General features: G+C 49.3%; 1 protein-coding gene across 2 annotated transcripts; it reads right to left on the reverse strand.

Annotated features, from left to right (window-relative positions):
- Positions 1–686: 686 nt before the first annotated feature.
- On the reverse strand, positions 687–16,044 carry DRC7 (dynein regulatory complex subunit 7). 2 transcript variants are annotated; one of them, XM_068411282.1, is made up of 18 exons: positions 15,966–16,044; positions 15,253–15,410; positions 14,647–14,821; positions 13,669–13,794; positions 11,696–11,890; positions 11,205–11,366; positions 10,672–10,890; positions 9,808–9,936; positions 8,849–8,921; positions 8,218–8,346; positions 7,249–7,377; positions 6,368–6,594; positions 5,273–5,485; positions 4,085–4,195; positions 2,882–2,983; positions 1,673–1,864; positions 1,064–1,182; positions 687–932 (listed from the first exon to the last, which is right to left on the reverse strand). In XM_068411282.1, exons 2-18 carry the CDS (start codon positions 15,390–15,392, stop codon positions 842–844), a joined length of 2,532 nt encoding a protein of 843 aa, XP_068267383.1. In that variant the 5' UTR covers positions 15,393–15,410; positions 15,966–16,044; the 3' UTR covers positions 687–841. The 2 variants fall into 2 exon arrangements, with proteins under 2 accessions (XP_068267383.1, XP_068267382.1); XM_068411281.1 differs by having other exon boundaries at positions 8,849–8,924.
- Between the last annotated feature and the right edge of the window lie 57 nt (positions 16,045–16,101).

Raw genomic sequence — 16,101 nt, forward strand, 5'->3', positions numbered from 1 at the left:
TCCGGGCAGACCCAGGGATTTGCTGTGGTGGTGTCAAACACTGCAACCGTCTCCCACAGGAGGTGCTGAATTCTCTGCTCTCCATTTCTGAGCCCAAAATGGAGCGCGTCCTTCAAGCGACACCTAAATTAATGGGCAATCTGTAAGGGTAATTTGGTATCTTTTAATGGCCTAGGATATTCAGATTAAGCATAATGAGCTAACGGTGGCTTTTGGTTTTAACAGTGTTCGCCTCTTAAAATGTAACAGAGACAACACAAGAGAAAATAATTGTTGCAATAAAATAGGCAGTCAGGGGGTGTTTCTCTGTAAAAGCCCTTTAGTGTATCTATCTATTACACTTAAAATGGACAGCTACCATCAAACAAGAAGTTTCACCTGCTCTGGTTCGTGCTGTATTGCAGGTGTAACAAAACCAAATTATAAATTTGTTAAAATATTTTTATGTTGGAAAAGAACCAGTATTCCCAAATAATCCTTGCTCCTGCTGCCAGCAGCTAGGGAGCAGGTTTGGGGAAGAAAAGCCCTGCAATACAGCGTGCCAGATTCATAGCAACTTCTGCAGCAGACCTTAAAGCAAAGGTCTCGTTCAGACTTCAGTCTCAACCGTGATGGAATTGCATGAGAAGACAATTGATGTCGTTGTAGATGGGCCTTAAAAGAAACAAGGGAAAAGAAAAAGACAGTGGAATGCTACAAGTTTATTAGAATCTTCATCAATCTGATACTAATGAAAGATTTACTGCAAGCAAGGAGGAAAAACTTCCCACCATTTTTTCCAGGCTGCTTCTAACAGGCTCCAGCACTGATTTCCAGTGTCGGGTGTGACAGAATGAAGAACTCAGTTATGACCGAGGTGCTTGGCTAGGCGAGAATCCTTGCGCAGCTTCTCCTTGGGAGCACGGGATTTCTGGGGTGCCGTCTGCTTCTCCCTAGATCGAGAAGGGGGATATCAGAGGAAAACTGCAGCGGGACATCGAGTATTTTACAGAATAGCTTCAGTGCTGAGTTCCTGGGGGGCTGAACTGTAGGCCTCCCCTGGGCACTGTACTGTACCCAATACCTGTTGAGCCCCAGCTCTAGACTGTGGACAAGGGATGTGGTTTCAGAGTGACGGGCGAGGAAGTCATCCTCCTTCCCTGCGATGAGCCGATTCTGGTTCTTCTGCGTGTCTTCCACTGCCTGTTGGGGGAGCAAGAAAGCAGGAGTCAGGGTAACAGAGAGGAGAGCGAGGAGGAAGAGCACACAAAAGCGTAACTCATAGTTCAGGGAGTTCAGATGAAGCAAACCACAAACCAGAGCTGGTTTATTTTCATGGGGGGCACTAAGTTTGAGATGAGGTCTCACAGAACAAGAAAACGAGAGGAATCAAAACATGTGGAACAGCGAGAGGCAGCAAAACTGAATGTGTTGCCTCACTATAGTCAAGAAGCACTGGAGAAACAAATCACCTCTGATTGAGAGAGGAACTAAATTTCACCCTGGAGCTATTTTTCCCTTTGATCTCACATGCTAACAACAAAAAACCCCACATACAGGCATGTTTATGGCTCTCAAAGTAATCAAAGGAGGTTTGTTTCTTGCCTGCTGTCGCAATGAGACATGTGTCACCCTCCTGCCAGTGCAGAAGAGACTCCGGTAACAACACATCCCGGAGCAGGGCTGGGAATACCTTTTCAAAGTGAGCCTGCATGATGTTAGCTTTACGAATGAGACTTTGCTTCAAATCCATCAGGCAGTCATCTTTGACACACAGGGCCTGCCCCTTGGTCATTTTCTCTCCGTGGCCAGTCTGAATGTGGAAAGGTGCCAAGTAATCCAGATCCCGTCCCTCTTGTTCCAGGAGCTCATCCTTCCTTGTGGTCTGGAGGGGAAAAGGACAGAAGGAGTCACGGTCCCATTTACCTGTTTCCCCAAACACCCTGTGATAAGGCAAAACAAAAGGCCAAAACTACTCCCCCGCCAGGGAGGAAATAATGTTTCTTTTTCCTCTGGTTTGATCAAAACTACTGCTTTGCATTAGCTTTGCATACCCACCCTTTCCCAATGCAGTTTTTATTCTGTAGTTTATTTTCTATCGTCCTTTCTAACATTTCTCCCAATTTCCTTGATTGTAGAGATGTCTCTCACACAGAACGTGTTATCCACCGCGGTGCAAGAAGGGCTCTACAAAATGTGTTTGTATTTTGAGTGCTACCAGCTTGTAGGCTGGCAAATAGCTGGTTCGTGGATCTTTGCCCCTATTTGTGTTTCACGCCAGAAGTCTGGCATGTAAAACCTAATATCACCTTTTATAACCTCTCTATTCAGGAAAGCTCAGTCTAAAAACCATTTACATGAAGTATCTTGGAGATCTTGAAAAATTGCAAGTAATTAGTCTTCAGTCTTTTTGTATTTGTCCAGAACATTCATGAGGTATTAATTCCTCAACAGAGATCCTGGAACAAAATTGGCTTTGCAAGTAATTATGAAAACCAAGAAAACAACTGATTCGTATCACACACAGAAGTGTGTATTTGCCTAACAAAATGAGTCCTGGCTAGAAAGATGCAGCTTGGAATCCATTATCATACTCCCCCCATAATCCCTATTATCAACGAATCCTTGTTAATTAATTTCTTTATTAACTAAACAAAATAAAAGAGTAACTTTCTCAGTGATGTGATTCTTTCCAGAAAGACAGAAGGTCACAGCGTGATCGTGTTACATTTTCACGGGAAGTCAATTGAAGCTGTGCTGACTTACACCTGCTAGGGATTTGGCCCAGTATATTTTAATGATACTAAAAGCTTTTCTGAGGTAATTCCTCAGACAGAAAAAGCTTACTCTGGATTTCTTTGTGCACATGTAATAAATACTGGGATTAATGAAGTCTACCTACCATGGCTTCGTATCTCTTTTTATTCCTCTCTGTATCATAAATTGAAACTGACAGTTCAACGTTGGTTTCTTCATTCTCCCGGGTCTTCAAAATATTTAACACCTTCCAAAAAATCAGAAGACACAGCCCTCAGCTTTCCCACAAAATGACAGGACATGGCTGACCTGCTAACAGAGCAGGTGCTGCATACAAGAGCTATAGCATAAGGTTAAATATAGAAGATCTATACAAATATGTTCATATCCTGTTGATAGATCAAGCCAATAGTGGTCTTATTTTTAGATCGCTGCTCTGTATGAAGTCTTTGAACACAATTATTGATAGTATCTGTTAAGAAAGCTCTTCTAGAATCATAGTCTTGCCACTGCTTTTGAAACTGCCCTGCTAGCTTTGGCTTATTTCTTTGTCTTAACAGGATATACAGCACAAGCAATGTGAATACATCAAGAGTGAGAAATTTGGCAAGGTAGTTCATGAGGTCACAGTGAACTACCTTCAAAATTCTGGAAAAAAAAAAAAAAGGACTTTTGCATTAATTATTCCTAGTATTCTGTGCTGATAGAGTTGAGCATTCCCTCTCCAGATCCTTCAGGGGTTCCTCTTCCTCACAAAAACATTAAAAAACCCCCAAAACCCAATAGCTTTGCCTCCATCTGCTAGAATGGTTGTATTTATCATGAAGTAATTACAAAGACTTCTAAGAACATGGATTTGTTACGCCGGTCACAGTGTGATTAGCAGTACAAGCAATGTATTTTATGAAGTATTTCTCTGCAGTTGCTCCCACAAAAAGTCACTTCAATATTTTGGATAGGACTTCCTGGCAATGCCTAGCAACTAGATACAACATTACAGACAATAGCCTTTCTTTTTGGTCTCAGTCCCAGGCAAAAGGCAGATATGTTTCCAGATGCCCCGATTCACACGCTGTCATTTGCTCTCTGAGACTGTCTTCCGCCCAGAGGATGAAGAGTAAGAGCAGGAGCTGGAAAGTGCATGACTCTTCGTAAATGTATTAAAGCTACGTCTTTACTGAACCATGGCTGGCTTGCAAGCTTGATAATTCAGCATGGAGACCACCTTTGTGACACTCGAGTTCTATTTTTATCATGGTTTATGCTGAGGATGCTTTGGCAACCAGTCAGCTGAAACCATTTCTATGCCTGACCAACTCTGACCACAGCGTGAACACCTCCCTGTTACCTCTGCTTTCGATTGCTGGACATGTTGCTTCAGCTTCTTCTCTTCCTCCATTAGCTCCTTCAACAATTTGTACTGGGGAAGCAGCTTCTCTTCTTTCTCAGGGGACCCCGCCTGGAAGCAGATAAGCTAGTGAAAGACAGCAGCGCTCTCTGGGTGCACAGGACCAGGTACTCTGCTAACAGAAATTGGCACAACTCGCTATAGTCAATAGAGTGACACTGATTTCCACCATCTAACCATGGTCAACAGTTCATCAGGCTTCATTTCGATTTTGAATCCATCAGTAATGTGAGGCAGATTGCACTTTACTGATGCTGCTCCTACTTGGTTGGAACTGGTTTTGCAGGGGCAGAGATGAAAGGATGGTGTTCCAGCAATTACCTTCTGTATATTCTCCCCAATGGGAAACAGAAACTTAAAAAAACCCTTGCATAATATTTAAAAATACTGTATTTGCAATCTCTCTTTGGTTTTCCTAAGTGTAATAGTGTAGCATCACTGCAGAATTCACTGGCAGACTTCTCCTGATTAGAGACTCACATCAATGATGTGAGCGGAGTGACACACACCCCCTCCCAGAATGAGAGAATTTGGCTTAGTGACAGCAGTCCATTTTTTCTGGAATACCTTCAATTTAAGGCTATCTATCTATCAGCAATGCATTAAGCCTCAGCATCTTCCTCTGCATACGCAGGGTAAACTCTGGGAGATTTAAGCTACGATGTGACCCAAGAAGTCCATGGCAGCATTGCAGCTGGAACCCAGGATGCTGCTTCTGCTTCTCTGCTGTAGTCTCTTCTTCAAGAGAGAACGGCAGAGGAAATTTCAGCTTCCCTGCCATGAATCCACAGCACTGAGCCTGACAGCTGCTGAATCAGCATCTTGCAAGATCCCAGTGGCTGTGTCTACACTGCCTGATGACCAAGTCTGGGAAGATGACCTCAGGCATGGCTAGAGCAAGCCCTTCACGCTGCACTACATCCTGCGTGCCCAGTCCCTTCCAGCACGGTAGTGCATTGCCAGGGGCGTTCGTGTTGTCAGCCTGGAGCTGCCTGTGAGGGAGGGGTGCAGATGGAGCAGAGGGGCAGCACAGAATATGTCATGCTTGTAGTTCTCCCACTGACATTTCACCTTCCCTTCGTGTCTTGTGATCTAGAAAAACAAAATATAAGTAGGTTTTCTCCATACCTTGTATGTGATGCACGTTTCTGGGGTCATGACGATTTTTCCTTTCCTATCCCTCCCCGCCGCTTTGAAGAAATGCTTCTTTGAGGCAGTAATGCATTTGTCCTTGAGGTGATATGTCAGATGGATCTCCTCCTCGGTGATCAGAAAGATACGTTCTGCTACATCTTCATCAGCAGGCTTTTCTAGGTTTCTGTGGAAACACTCCTTGATTTGCTAATGAGGGGTGAAAAGAAAGAGATTGAAGCAGGTTAGACAACACAGAAAAGTGGCAAGATTTGCAGAGAATCAGGTAAAAACTGGGCTTTCTGCCTGGACTACAGTGGCATCTCTTGGCCCATGGTCCTACTGTTCTTTCCTATGCCTGAGAAAAAAAGCACAAAGCTGCTTAAAGCAGTACAGAAGTCTCCTATTTGTGGAGCTGAGTGTGTTCTCCAAGGTCAAAGTTAGGTTGGGGTGCATCCCTGCCTGGGGGAACTGCAGGAAGCAACGTATTTTGGAGCACAACAAAGTTTCCCACATTCCCCAACACAGGGAAGGAAAATGGAGCATGTTGGGTGCTGGTCCAAAGGCAGGCCACTGCATGGCTCTGTCTTGGCAGGAGAAGCGTCTGAGCCATACTGCCAGATGTCAGATTTCCTCCCTCTTCTGTTCTGCAAATCAGACCTGACTAGAGGAAGAGGTAGGTTACCTGCTTGTAACAAATCAGAGTGATGGGACACTTCATCAGGAACCTAAAACGTTACTAGTTTGGGGTCAGAACATGCAATCATTTGACTTGCTTTGAGTCTTGTGAAAATTTCATTCCAAAAATCTCAGTCAAGCTTTTTTTTCTTTCCTCTGACACACATTTTCCAAGTCGTATTTTCCTAGCTTTGTTCTAGCTGCTCAATGCAGTTCGTGACAACTGGTCACACTGCAGCTCTCTGTCAGGAAACCAACCGTGAGCCACAGCAGCTGAACAAGGCTTGGATGTCTCATCTGGAGTTTTGCCTTGGCTGTGCCCACTGAAAATGAACCTAGAGCCCTAGGCAGTGTGTTTTGCATAGTATAAATATCACAGTGACAGACATTTTTCTGTCCCTGCCTTGGCCATACCACTACAAGCCGGGAGTCAATGTCAGTTTTGGTGCCAGCCAAGTGTACTTTCTTTCCTCTTTCGCCAAACTTCGTGTGCCGGAGATGCAGGAAGTCATCCCGCCCCACGAAGTACTCTGTCATCTCGTTAGCAGTTTCAACACGTTGCTGGAGGTCATCGACTCGCGCCTTATGGTAAAACTCCATGGTACGTTCAGTCTCTGGTTCCAGCGACGTATAGGTGTGAGCTAAGGACGTAAGAGAGATCGCACGTTTTCAGAGTTAGCAACCAGAATTCAGCGAGCGCAAGCGTGTCCAGAGGAAGTCTCGTTTTCTTCGCAGCCAATAAATCAAACGCATGTAAGAGTGTAAGAAGGGAATGTTATCACCTCACTGCTGTGTACCACTATGCCACGGCCTGAGGATGGCAGGACAGCTCTGCAGGGCCGCTGCCTTCCTTACACAGCAAAGCAGTAGGGAGTGGAGCCTGGACCCTGCTCCTCCCAAACAAGGAATGGGCGCAGGCTCTTGGGGTGAAATGCTGCTTCAGCAACAGATCTGATGCAGGACTTTCTCTCCCCCAGCTGCACAACACTGAGAGACCAAACATAATCCTAAGGAGAAAGTTTCTGCTTCTATCACCTCTACTGGCAAAAGTAAATTATATCACCCTATATATGTGATAGGTATATATTTTTTGTCTGTTATGCTGTGGGGGAGCACTGTCCAGGACAAGAAGTCAACAACCCAATTCTCTACTCTCCACTGGAGACCATCTTATTTATCTAGGCGATTCATCCCACAAGTCCGCCGCCCCCCCAACTTTGGGCTTTTGCCACTGCTAGAAGGGATTCACGTGAAGTCCCATCAGCTGCAGTGGCTGCCCAGATGAGCTGGAATACCTTTAAGATGGAAGAGGTGTCCTGGGCTGAAGTACTCTGTGGTCACCTGTGTTTGTTTGTTCACTTCTCTCATATCCAACATGTCTTTTCGGTTTTTGAACCACTCTGTCACCTCCACTACTTCAGCATCTGGCAGGAGATAAACCATTTCACAATCTTAGGTCACCCTGTTGGAGGTGGTTAAAGATTCATCTGATGAGCTCTCAGTGTCTGTGCAAGCCCCCTGTGCTCCTGATACAGCCACAGCAGACATCGTATGGTCACTGGAATTGGCCCTGTGCACAGGGGTGTTTAGTAGGTAAATCCTAATCTACGGTTTGAGTAGATAAATTACACCTTAAGAGGGTTTATTCCTCTCCATCAACAAGAACTAAAGTAATCAGCTCAGGGGGAGAAGGTGGCACGGCGGATGGCTAGGGTTAGGCAAGAGAAATTCCATCCCAAATACTTAATGATCATGTCAGGAGTGAAGGAAAATGAGACAGGGGCATTACACTATCCAAGAGGGCTGAGGACAGGACACTGTATGTCCTGTTAGCAATCTGGACCAGCTGTTGAAGAATAATGCTTTGGAGCACAGAAATATCCACAGTCCGTAGCTGCCCCTTTCTCTGGCTCCTGGGACACCAGTGGGAACAGTGATACTATTGGAGCAAATCAAACCAGCCTGAAGAGTGACAATCCAAGCAGCTGACCCACGCCACTGAACAGCCTCACCATTGGTGTGTGAAACAGATTCAAACTCTCTCAGGAAGCCCTTAGAAACGCTGGAAAGTTCTGGGGCTTGACAGACATCGAGCGTGATGAAGCGTTTGAAGATGTGGTAGATAAGTGCCTCACAAATGTGAAAGGAGGATGAGAAAGCACAAGAGAGACTCTGGCAGCAAGGGGACCGCCTCCCCCCTCCCACCAGCACAGCCCAGGCTGTGTTTGCTCAGCGCACCGAGGGTGTTCCCTCGTCCCTCTTACAGTCTGAGTCTGCGTAGACGGTGAGGCGTTTCACCAGCCCGTTTTCGTTCAGGTATGGTACCCATTTCTCCAGTTTTGCTTTCTTGTACAGGATCACCTTGCTCCCCTGGGAACCGTAGGTCTCAAAGTCTGCAGCGGGCAAGAGAGGTGTCAGAAAAAATCACTCCCTAGTACTCAGCCCCAGGAAAAAGAATTCAAGAGGGAGAAAAACATGGTCTAAGGGAAAACATACATTTATTGCTTGCGTTCAGCTACCAGTGAAGCTGTTCAGACCCTGCCTGTTGTGCTTTAACGTTATAAAAGTCTTTTCTCTCCCAAAGCAGATATTTGGTAATGCAGGGGCAGTCCCTCGTGCACAGAGGTAACAGAAAGTCCATCCCAGGCAAAATCATTCACACAGAAGGAAAACACAGCGTGTGTGTGTGTCTGGGGGGGTTCCCACCCAGGATGAGATAGTGCACTGAGGGCAGGCATTCAGGCCCATAGCTATTGCTGCCTTCATCTACTGCCCTTCGCTGCTGTACCTTTGTCCATCCTGAAGGGAGAACTCTCGAGTGAGATAAAAAAACCATCTCAAATCCACTAAAAGGTTAGCTGGGGGGCAAGCAAAAGGCAAAGGAAGAATACATACCTCTGGGAGAGATCTGAATTGGGGCTACCCACGATGGCGGCATGTCAAAACTCATGTCTTTCTCCTCCTTTTCCTGCTGAGACAGAGATTTGCATTTTTGGCAGCTTCTCTTACTGTGCCAGGAGGCATTTTGGTTGCAGAGAATGTGGTGCTGCGATCAGAGCTCAGCTTGTGAGAGGCTGCGCTGGTCCTGGGGAACACGGTGGCACAGCTAGGAGAGCTGTGTTGGTCACACCTCGCAGCACGCTGGAGTTTACGTGGAAGGAGAGCTTTGCTGCATCCCCACGCTCTAGCACACCCCTACTCAAGCCTAGTGACATGATCTCCTGGCTAACGCTCATGCTGACCAGGGGATGACTGTGACAATCGGCATTCAGACCAACGACCAGCTTGTTTGATGTGGATCATGGAGGGCGCTTTGCTCCCTGGTTATGGGCACAGGCTGAGGGGAGCAGATAACAGAAGGGGACGTGCCCTTATTGGCGTTCCTCTGTCCTGCCGTGCTGCTTTATCGTGCTGTGTTCTCCCAACAGGACAACGTACCATTTTTTGTTTCCAGTACACAGCATTTTTTGGTACACTAGAGTACAAACATTATTTCTACGTCTGGTTGGCAACTCCACCTAGCAGCCAGCAGAGCAGAGTGCTGACCAGCACAGAAAGAGCGTCCAGAAAAATTTCAGTTTGGATTTTATTTTTTAAAATTATTTCATCCCAAAGGCCAATGTACTGGAGGCCTACAGAGCTCCCTAGGACACCACAAGTACCACTTGGGGCCCTGCTTCAAAAAGCACCAGAACTATTCAAGATTGAGAAGGAATCTGAAGCGCCAACCAAAACGTAGCTAGAGCAATAGTGACCTGACCTGGCAGCAGGCAGGCAGACGTACGCCAGCCCACAAACACACCAGTTCCATACAGCATCCCCACTGCGTGAGAGCCATTTTCTGGGTCACTCACCATCTCATCTGTGTCGCTGTCAGATAACTCCTTGACCTCCTCAGCACCTGGGAGCAGCTGAAGAGCCTTCTCGCTCTCCGAAAGCATAACTTCCCAGCGGGTAGCGTCACCCAAGTCAAAGGTGAGATCCTAGGCCATACAGAAGAAACCTACTTAACTACAGGGCACTCTCAAAGGCCTGACACTAAACTGAATGCTGCTCCTGCACGTCTGCAGTGCTCTGGACCTGGCTGAGTGTCAGAGAGTTAAAGGACCCTACACAGACCCTGGATCTCAGTGAGGTGGGCTTGTCAGACCTGTGGCTGGCTGGTGGGACCCCAAAGACTCCCCTGGTGCCCGGAAGGCTGCAGACCCCTTTCCTCCTGGTGCCTCTGCCACAGATAAGAGGAAGTTGCTGGAAATGCTTCTGCCTCCTTCCTCCTTCCTCCATGGCCCCAAAGTCATTCGCACAGGCCTAAAGTTGCTCTCAGACCCTCACCCCACAGACTTCACATTCAGCTGGGGAAGTAGCTGAGGTGTGGGAAGAGCCTAATCAAGATCTTTCCTGCCTTGAGCCATGCCTGACAGGCTCAAAACATCCTCTGCCTTAAAAGCTGTTGTTCGGGAGAATGGGTGTCCAGCCAGCCTGAAAAGCTGATGTTTTAGCACTGTGGAAGTTTAATAGGTGTGATCTGTATTTGCTAGCTCAGGGTCTGGGATGTCCCTGGAGTAGTTCCAGAGTCTATGTAATCAAAGCAACATCACCAGAGCCAGCACAGGGAATGGTAAGTGGAAACTAGGATCTTCCTAGGAAGTGGACTTCCCCGAGACTCACGTTAGCCCAGCTGTCCCTCCCAGGCACAGGGGTGCTTAAGGGCTGGTTACCTTGCAGCCATTGCGGCAGTCCTGCATGTTCACCCAGTAGTTCCTGTGGTTCCAGACGCTCTCGATCCCAAGGAAGCGCTCATCTGTGGTGCTGTGGCTTTTTCCCGTGAAGGGGTTGATGAAGAAGCTCTCGGGAACCTCCCTCCTCCCAGGCAGAACCAAAACCCACGCATGCACTCGTAAGCCATGCAAAGGGTCACGCTCGCGCTTTTCCACCTCCTGTAGCACAGAGGACAGAGCAGTAATTTTGTTGCCACTTTAATCCAACCCAATGGCAATCTTATTCTCTCCTCTGCCCACTTCTAAAGACCTCCAGGCCCTTAACACTCTTCAGAAGAGTGAGGTAGTACATACCCTGGACATACTCCCGTGCCAGCACACACTGTTCCCAGAGGCCAAGTGCTCACGGCCGTGATCAGGGTTGTGTCATACTTCACGGCACAGGGTGGTGAGCTCCTCTCTTTGGTCAGCCATTACCTGTGTCTCAGCTCTCACTCCTGGAGTTTACAGTGAGGTGGACCTCACTAACTCACCGTGACCTTCTCCTCTTCTCTCTCCTTGTTCTTTTGAGCAGCTTCAGTTTCTGCCTTCTTCTTGGCCTCCTGCTGAAGCTCATACTTGCTCTGCGGGTCTAGTAGGGGCTTAACTCTATACTTGTTGGACTTCTTCCTCGTCCCCTCTTTTGGTACCTGCCTCTGCAAAAGCAGGGTATTGCTATGAAACCCCACATAGATCAAGAGAAGGGAGAAAATGTCTGGCTTACAGGTACCTCCCAGTTCCCAACCCTTGGCAGTTTGCAGTGTTGGACCTGGTGAGCCCGAATTCAGTGAAGCCAAAGAGGCCTCTTAAGGATCTGTGGAAAATCACTCAAAAGATCCCTTTGGTGAGGTCCCTGCTTGGTACAGATTGAAACCCAGTGTGGAGCTGAAGCTGTTCCCCCTAGCTCAACCCTGGAGCTCACTGGAAATGAACAGGCTGAGCACGCATGCTGGGCTCCTCCCTGCCTGCTCACAGCTGGTCTCACCTCCTGTGGCCTCCTGAGCAGCGGGCAGGGCTCCAGAGTCTCGTCCAGGGTGCATATCTCACGGGTGGCATAGCCGTGCACGCAGTAGGCATCATACCTGGCCCCGATCAGCATGGAGCACAGCAGCACGCTGAAGTCAAAGCAGTTCCCTCGCTGGTATTTCAGGATGGTGGTTGGGGAATAGAGTGAACTGGGCTTGAAAGAGAGAGATGCATGTTCTCAGTGAAGCTTGTGAAGCTGAAGCACACACCAGGCAGAGAACAGGAGAGAGAGAGGGCATTGCCCATATCCCTGGGCTCTGCACCCAGAGGGAATCTGTTATATAAAATTCCTATATAAGCCACAGACCCCAAAAGTCCCCTCCAAAGTGACGTGGGGAAATTCTGACCCCAAATCTGGTGACAAATTTAACCATAGGGAGGGATGGGCAGGACAAGCTCACCAAACTGCTGAAAACCTAAAGCTAACCACAACTCTGGAGTGGGGCTTACCCTCATCTCTAGCTGGTCTGTCTGCAGTGTTTCAAAGCAGAAGATACATAAGCTAAATTATAGTTCAAAGGAGGGAACATATTCCTTTCTGGTCCTCACCGGTGACCAGGCACAGGGATCACAGAATCACAGAATAATTTTGGTTGGGAAGGACCTTTAAGACCATCGAGTCCAACCGTTAACCCAGCACTGCCCAGCCCACCACTAACCCATGTCCCTCAGCACCACATCTACACGGCTTTTAAATCCCCCTGGGGATGGGGACTCCACCACTGCCCTGGGCAGCCTGTGCCAGTGCTTGACAACCCTTTGGGGGAAGAAATTGTCCCTGATCTCCAACCTAAACCTCCCCTGGCACAACTTGAGGCCGTTTCCTCTCATCCTGTCACTTGTTACCTGGGAGAAGAGACTGACCCCACCCCGCTACACCCTCCTTTCAGGCAGTTGTAGAGAGCGAGAAGGTCTCCCCTCAGCCTCCTTTTCTCCAGGCTAAACCCCCCCAAGTCCCTCAGCCGCTCCTCATCACACTTGTGCTCCAGACCCTTCACCAGCTCCGTTGCCCTTCTCTGGACTCGCTCCAGGACCTCAAGGTCTTCCTTGTCGTGAGGGGCCCAAAACTGCACCCAGGATTCGAGGTGCGGCCTCACCAGTGCCGAGTACAGGGGGACGATCCCTGCCCTAGTCCTGCTGGATCAATACACACATACTGCATACAGAGAAGTTCTACACAGGGAGTCTACTTCCAGATCTCAGACATCACCTTACGTGATCAAGGTAGTCTCCATCTGCTAAATGGAGATACATTCTCTGTGGTTGCGAAGTGCCAGAGTTCCTCTTGAGAGCCTGGTACTCTTGGGACACACCTGGCTACCATGGAGCTCGTGTAGACTGTTTGGGGTGCTCTACAGGGTATCAGCAGCCCCTGCTAGCAAAGAGCGTGCTCCCCTTGCCTTAGCTGATTCACACCAGCCAAGAACTTGCCCCAGTTTTGGCATCATCCCTTCTAACCAATCTAGAAATCTCCCTTCAGCCACCCCAAAATATCCCCAAAATTGGGATGGAAATGTCTAAAGCCCCTAAGAACGGGTCATTTAGGTCAAGCATCATCCCCTGGGCTTTATGTGCTCCTTTGTTCCAAGGCATCTTGGTCTTTGGAGGGGAAGCTTGTCAGCCATGGCAACCCACAGCAGACCAGCTGGTCATCTGGGGTGACAGAGAGCAGGGTCAGGCCCAATGTTGTAGAAATGGTGCTTACTTACTTGGCAGGTACAACACTGTACATGTACGGGGATTATGGGCCCAAACAGAGCACATAGGGCCTGGAAAAATCAGGGGGTTGCCTAAGTAATAAGGGGATGATGGAGGGGTCAAAAACCTTTGTAATCCCAGCCACAGGGCTTCCCACATTGTGTCCTGCTGAGAGGCCCTTCTGATACCTCCATTATGAGGCTGTTTCTGGTGGGACTGCAGCCCTGTTCTTACCGGTGTGATAGGGGACTTGAGGGGCTCCATGGTGAGGTAATCAGAGACGAAGCTGGCACAGCCATCCCAGTCATACAGCTCTGCATAAGGCAGCAGGGTTGACCTCACTGTTGTGCTCACAAACTTCTGTAGGGCAACAAGAGGACTTTGGTTAGACAGCAGATGCCTGCCAGAGTCTCCTGTCCTAAGCCATCCTCAGCCCACCCCTGGCTGCGGCAGCTCACATTCAGGACCTCCCTAGAGCATATCAACAGCATCAGTAACCCTCCGAGATGGAAACTGCATGGGGCTGAGAGGCTGTCTGCTTGTCTGGGGCCAAAACTTCAAGCTCATCTCAGACACATTGCAAATGTGAGCCAGTTCTTCTGTTAGTTTTCAAGCAAGACAAACAGCTACTGCCCTTTCCAGCTTTTACATCCTCCAGCATTTTTTGCCTTGTATGTTAACGATGCAATAAATGCTGGGGAAAGCTGGTCCAAAGTAGCAATTCCAGATGCCTGGAGGGAGCATCAGGTCCAGAACTAGACAACAGTTGTGCAGCTTGGGCCCAGTCCTAAATAAAACCAGACCACAAACTTCCACATTTACTTCCTTCCCTGTAACTTCTGCGAAATTCGCAATAAGACCTAACTCTGGATCCAGACTCCGTATCTGTGACTGAGCCTGAGCCTTATCTATTTCATGTGTTTCCCTTGCTTTCCTTTATGGTTTTGTGGTCTTCCCTAAGTGTCACGCTGCAGGGCTGCGAGCTGCCTGCAGCCTACATAGCACCGCCACCGTGCCCGTGGTACAACACGCTTGTGGATTTGGCCAGCCGGGGCGCTCCCGGGGTGCTGTGTGTCTGCTCAGGGTGCTGCGGGCACAGCAAGGGGGTTCCCGTTCCCTTTGGCCAGGAGGGAGGGCAGGAAGGGCTGCTGGCCTTCCCCGGCGTTCGGCGTTATGGAAGTCGAGTGCCCCCAGCCCCATGCCACCCCATACCTCCACGCCACACTCGTTGACCGGGTGGAGGAAGAGCGGCTTGCGGTCAGGACAGAGGTGAGTGTACTGCCGGAGGAAGTGGTCAGCCATGTGCAGCAGCTTCTTTTCCTTCAGGGAATTTGTCTTGTACGAGGACGGTAACTGGGACGTGTCAATGGAGCTCCAGTCAAAATCACTTCCAGGGCAGGAGGAGGCAGAGAGACACAGGTAATGAGCCGGGAGCAATTTGGGCAAGATGACCTGCTATCAAAACATGGCAAGGGCTCCCCATTTCCCAGGGAAAAAATGGGGATCACATCCAAGGACATGACTTTGACGTAGCCAAGCTTCTCTGGAGCGATGGCAAGCTGACATATACCCAGAGGCTCAGGGGATCTTTATATATTGTCATGATACAGCAGCAAATGAATGTACAATTAAGTGAATTATCTTGTCTTACTCACCCGTGCTCACTCTTGGACACACACACCAGGCACACAAAACTCACTCACTCCCCTCCCTGTGCAAGGGGAGCACATGTGCCACCCACCCCTGTGCAATCTCCTCGTGGACCCCAAAGGGACCGTCTCTGCTCATCCCAGTAACTGGCAGACAGATGTGACTTACGGTACATCGCTTGGGACGCAGGCTTGCGCCACAGACACCTCCTCTTCCACATCCTGGAGGTTATCACTGATCTCCAAAGCCTTCAGCTCTTCTTCTTCTCTTTGCTCCTCTGCCTCCTCCTCCTCCTCCAGGGCCTCCATTCTGCCTCCTCCTGGGCACTACAGAAAGGCACACACCAGGGTGAATTCAGGGGTGGGACCCAAATACCCAGCAACACAGAAACACTCGCTTTCTGGCCGCAGTGTCCAGGAGCATGGCTGAGGCAGCCAGAAGCGTGACAGTAAAGGGTGAGCACTGAATTTGTGTTTGGGCTGGGCTTGGTAAATAAGTAGCTGCATGTTCCTGGACAACCCTGAGCAGGGGAGGTGGCAGAAGTGGGGGAGCCTGGCCTGGCTGGGCACAGCACGTCCCCACGTTCAGTCCCAGCTCGTAGGGGTCCCTGCTTCCCATGTCAAAGCTGCATCCTCCCTCCTGCCTGGGCTCTGGGGATCCGCCGGGCACCTGCCGCTGGCCCACGCCAGAGCCGGCGGGCTGTTCCGAGCCTGGCCGGCCGCCCAGGGGCCTTGAAGGGAGGGGGCGCTTTGCAGCAGAGCCAGCAGCCTCCGAGGACAGCGGCCTGTTTGTATTTACACCGCAGGGCGGCTGGGGGCTGGTTGTTTCCCCCGCCCTGCGGTCAGGCTGACCCTGGGAGGAGCACAGAAGGAGGCACAGACCTTGCGCTGGGGGGAAAGCGGGCCGGGCGGTGGCCCAGGGCCCAGCACTGCTCTCCGTCCCCGCCGCCCTGCAATCCCACGGCTCCCAAGGACGGCCCGCCCGCCCCTGCCGCCTCAACCGCCGCGCTCGCTCACC

Source organism: Nyctibius grandis, chromosome 12, assembly GCF_013368605.1.
Source record: "Nyctibius grandis isolate bNycGra1 chromosome 12, bNycGra1.pri, whole genome shotgun sequence".
Taxonomy (NCBI): Eukaryota; Metazoa; Chordata; class Aves; order Nyctibiiformes; family Nyctibiidae; genus Nyctibius; species Nyctibius grandis.

Bases quoted from the DNA above. Each gene is read 5' to 3' on its own strand.
- DRC7 (XM_068411281.1), bottom strand. From the start codon at position 15,392: ATGGAGGCCCTGGAGGAGGAGGAGGAGGCAGAGGAGCAAAGAGAAGAA. The intron at 13,795-14,646 runs GTATGGGGTGGC...GTTGCCCTACAG, and splicing joins TCAACGAGTGTGGCGTGGAG to AAGTTTGTGAGCACAACAGT. The intron at 9,937-10,671 runs GTAACCAGCCCT...TGTATGGCCTAG, and splicing joins ACTGCCGCAATGGCTGCAAG to GATCTCACCTTTGACTTGGG.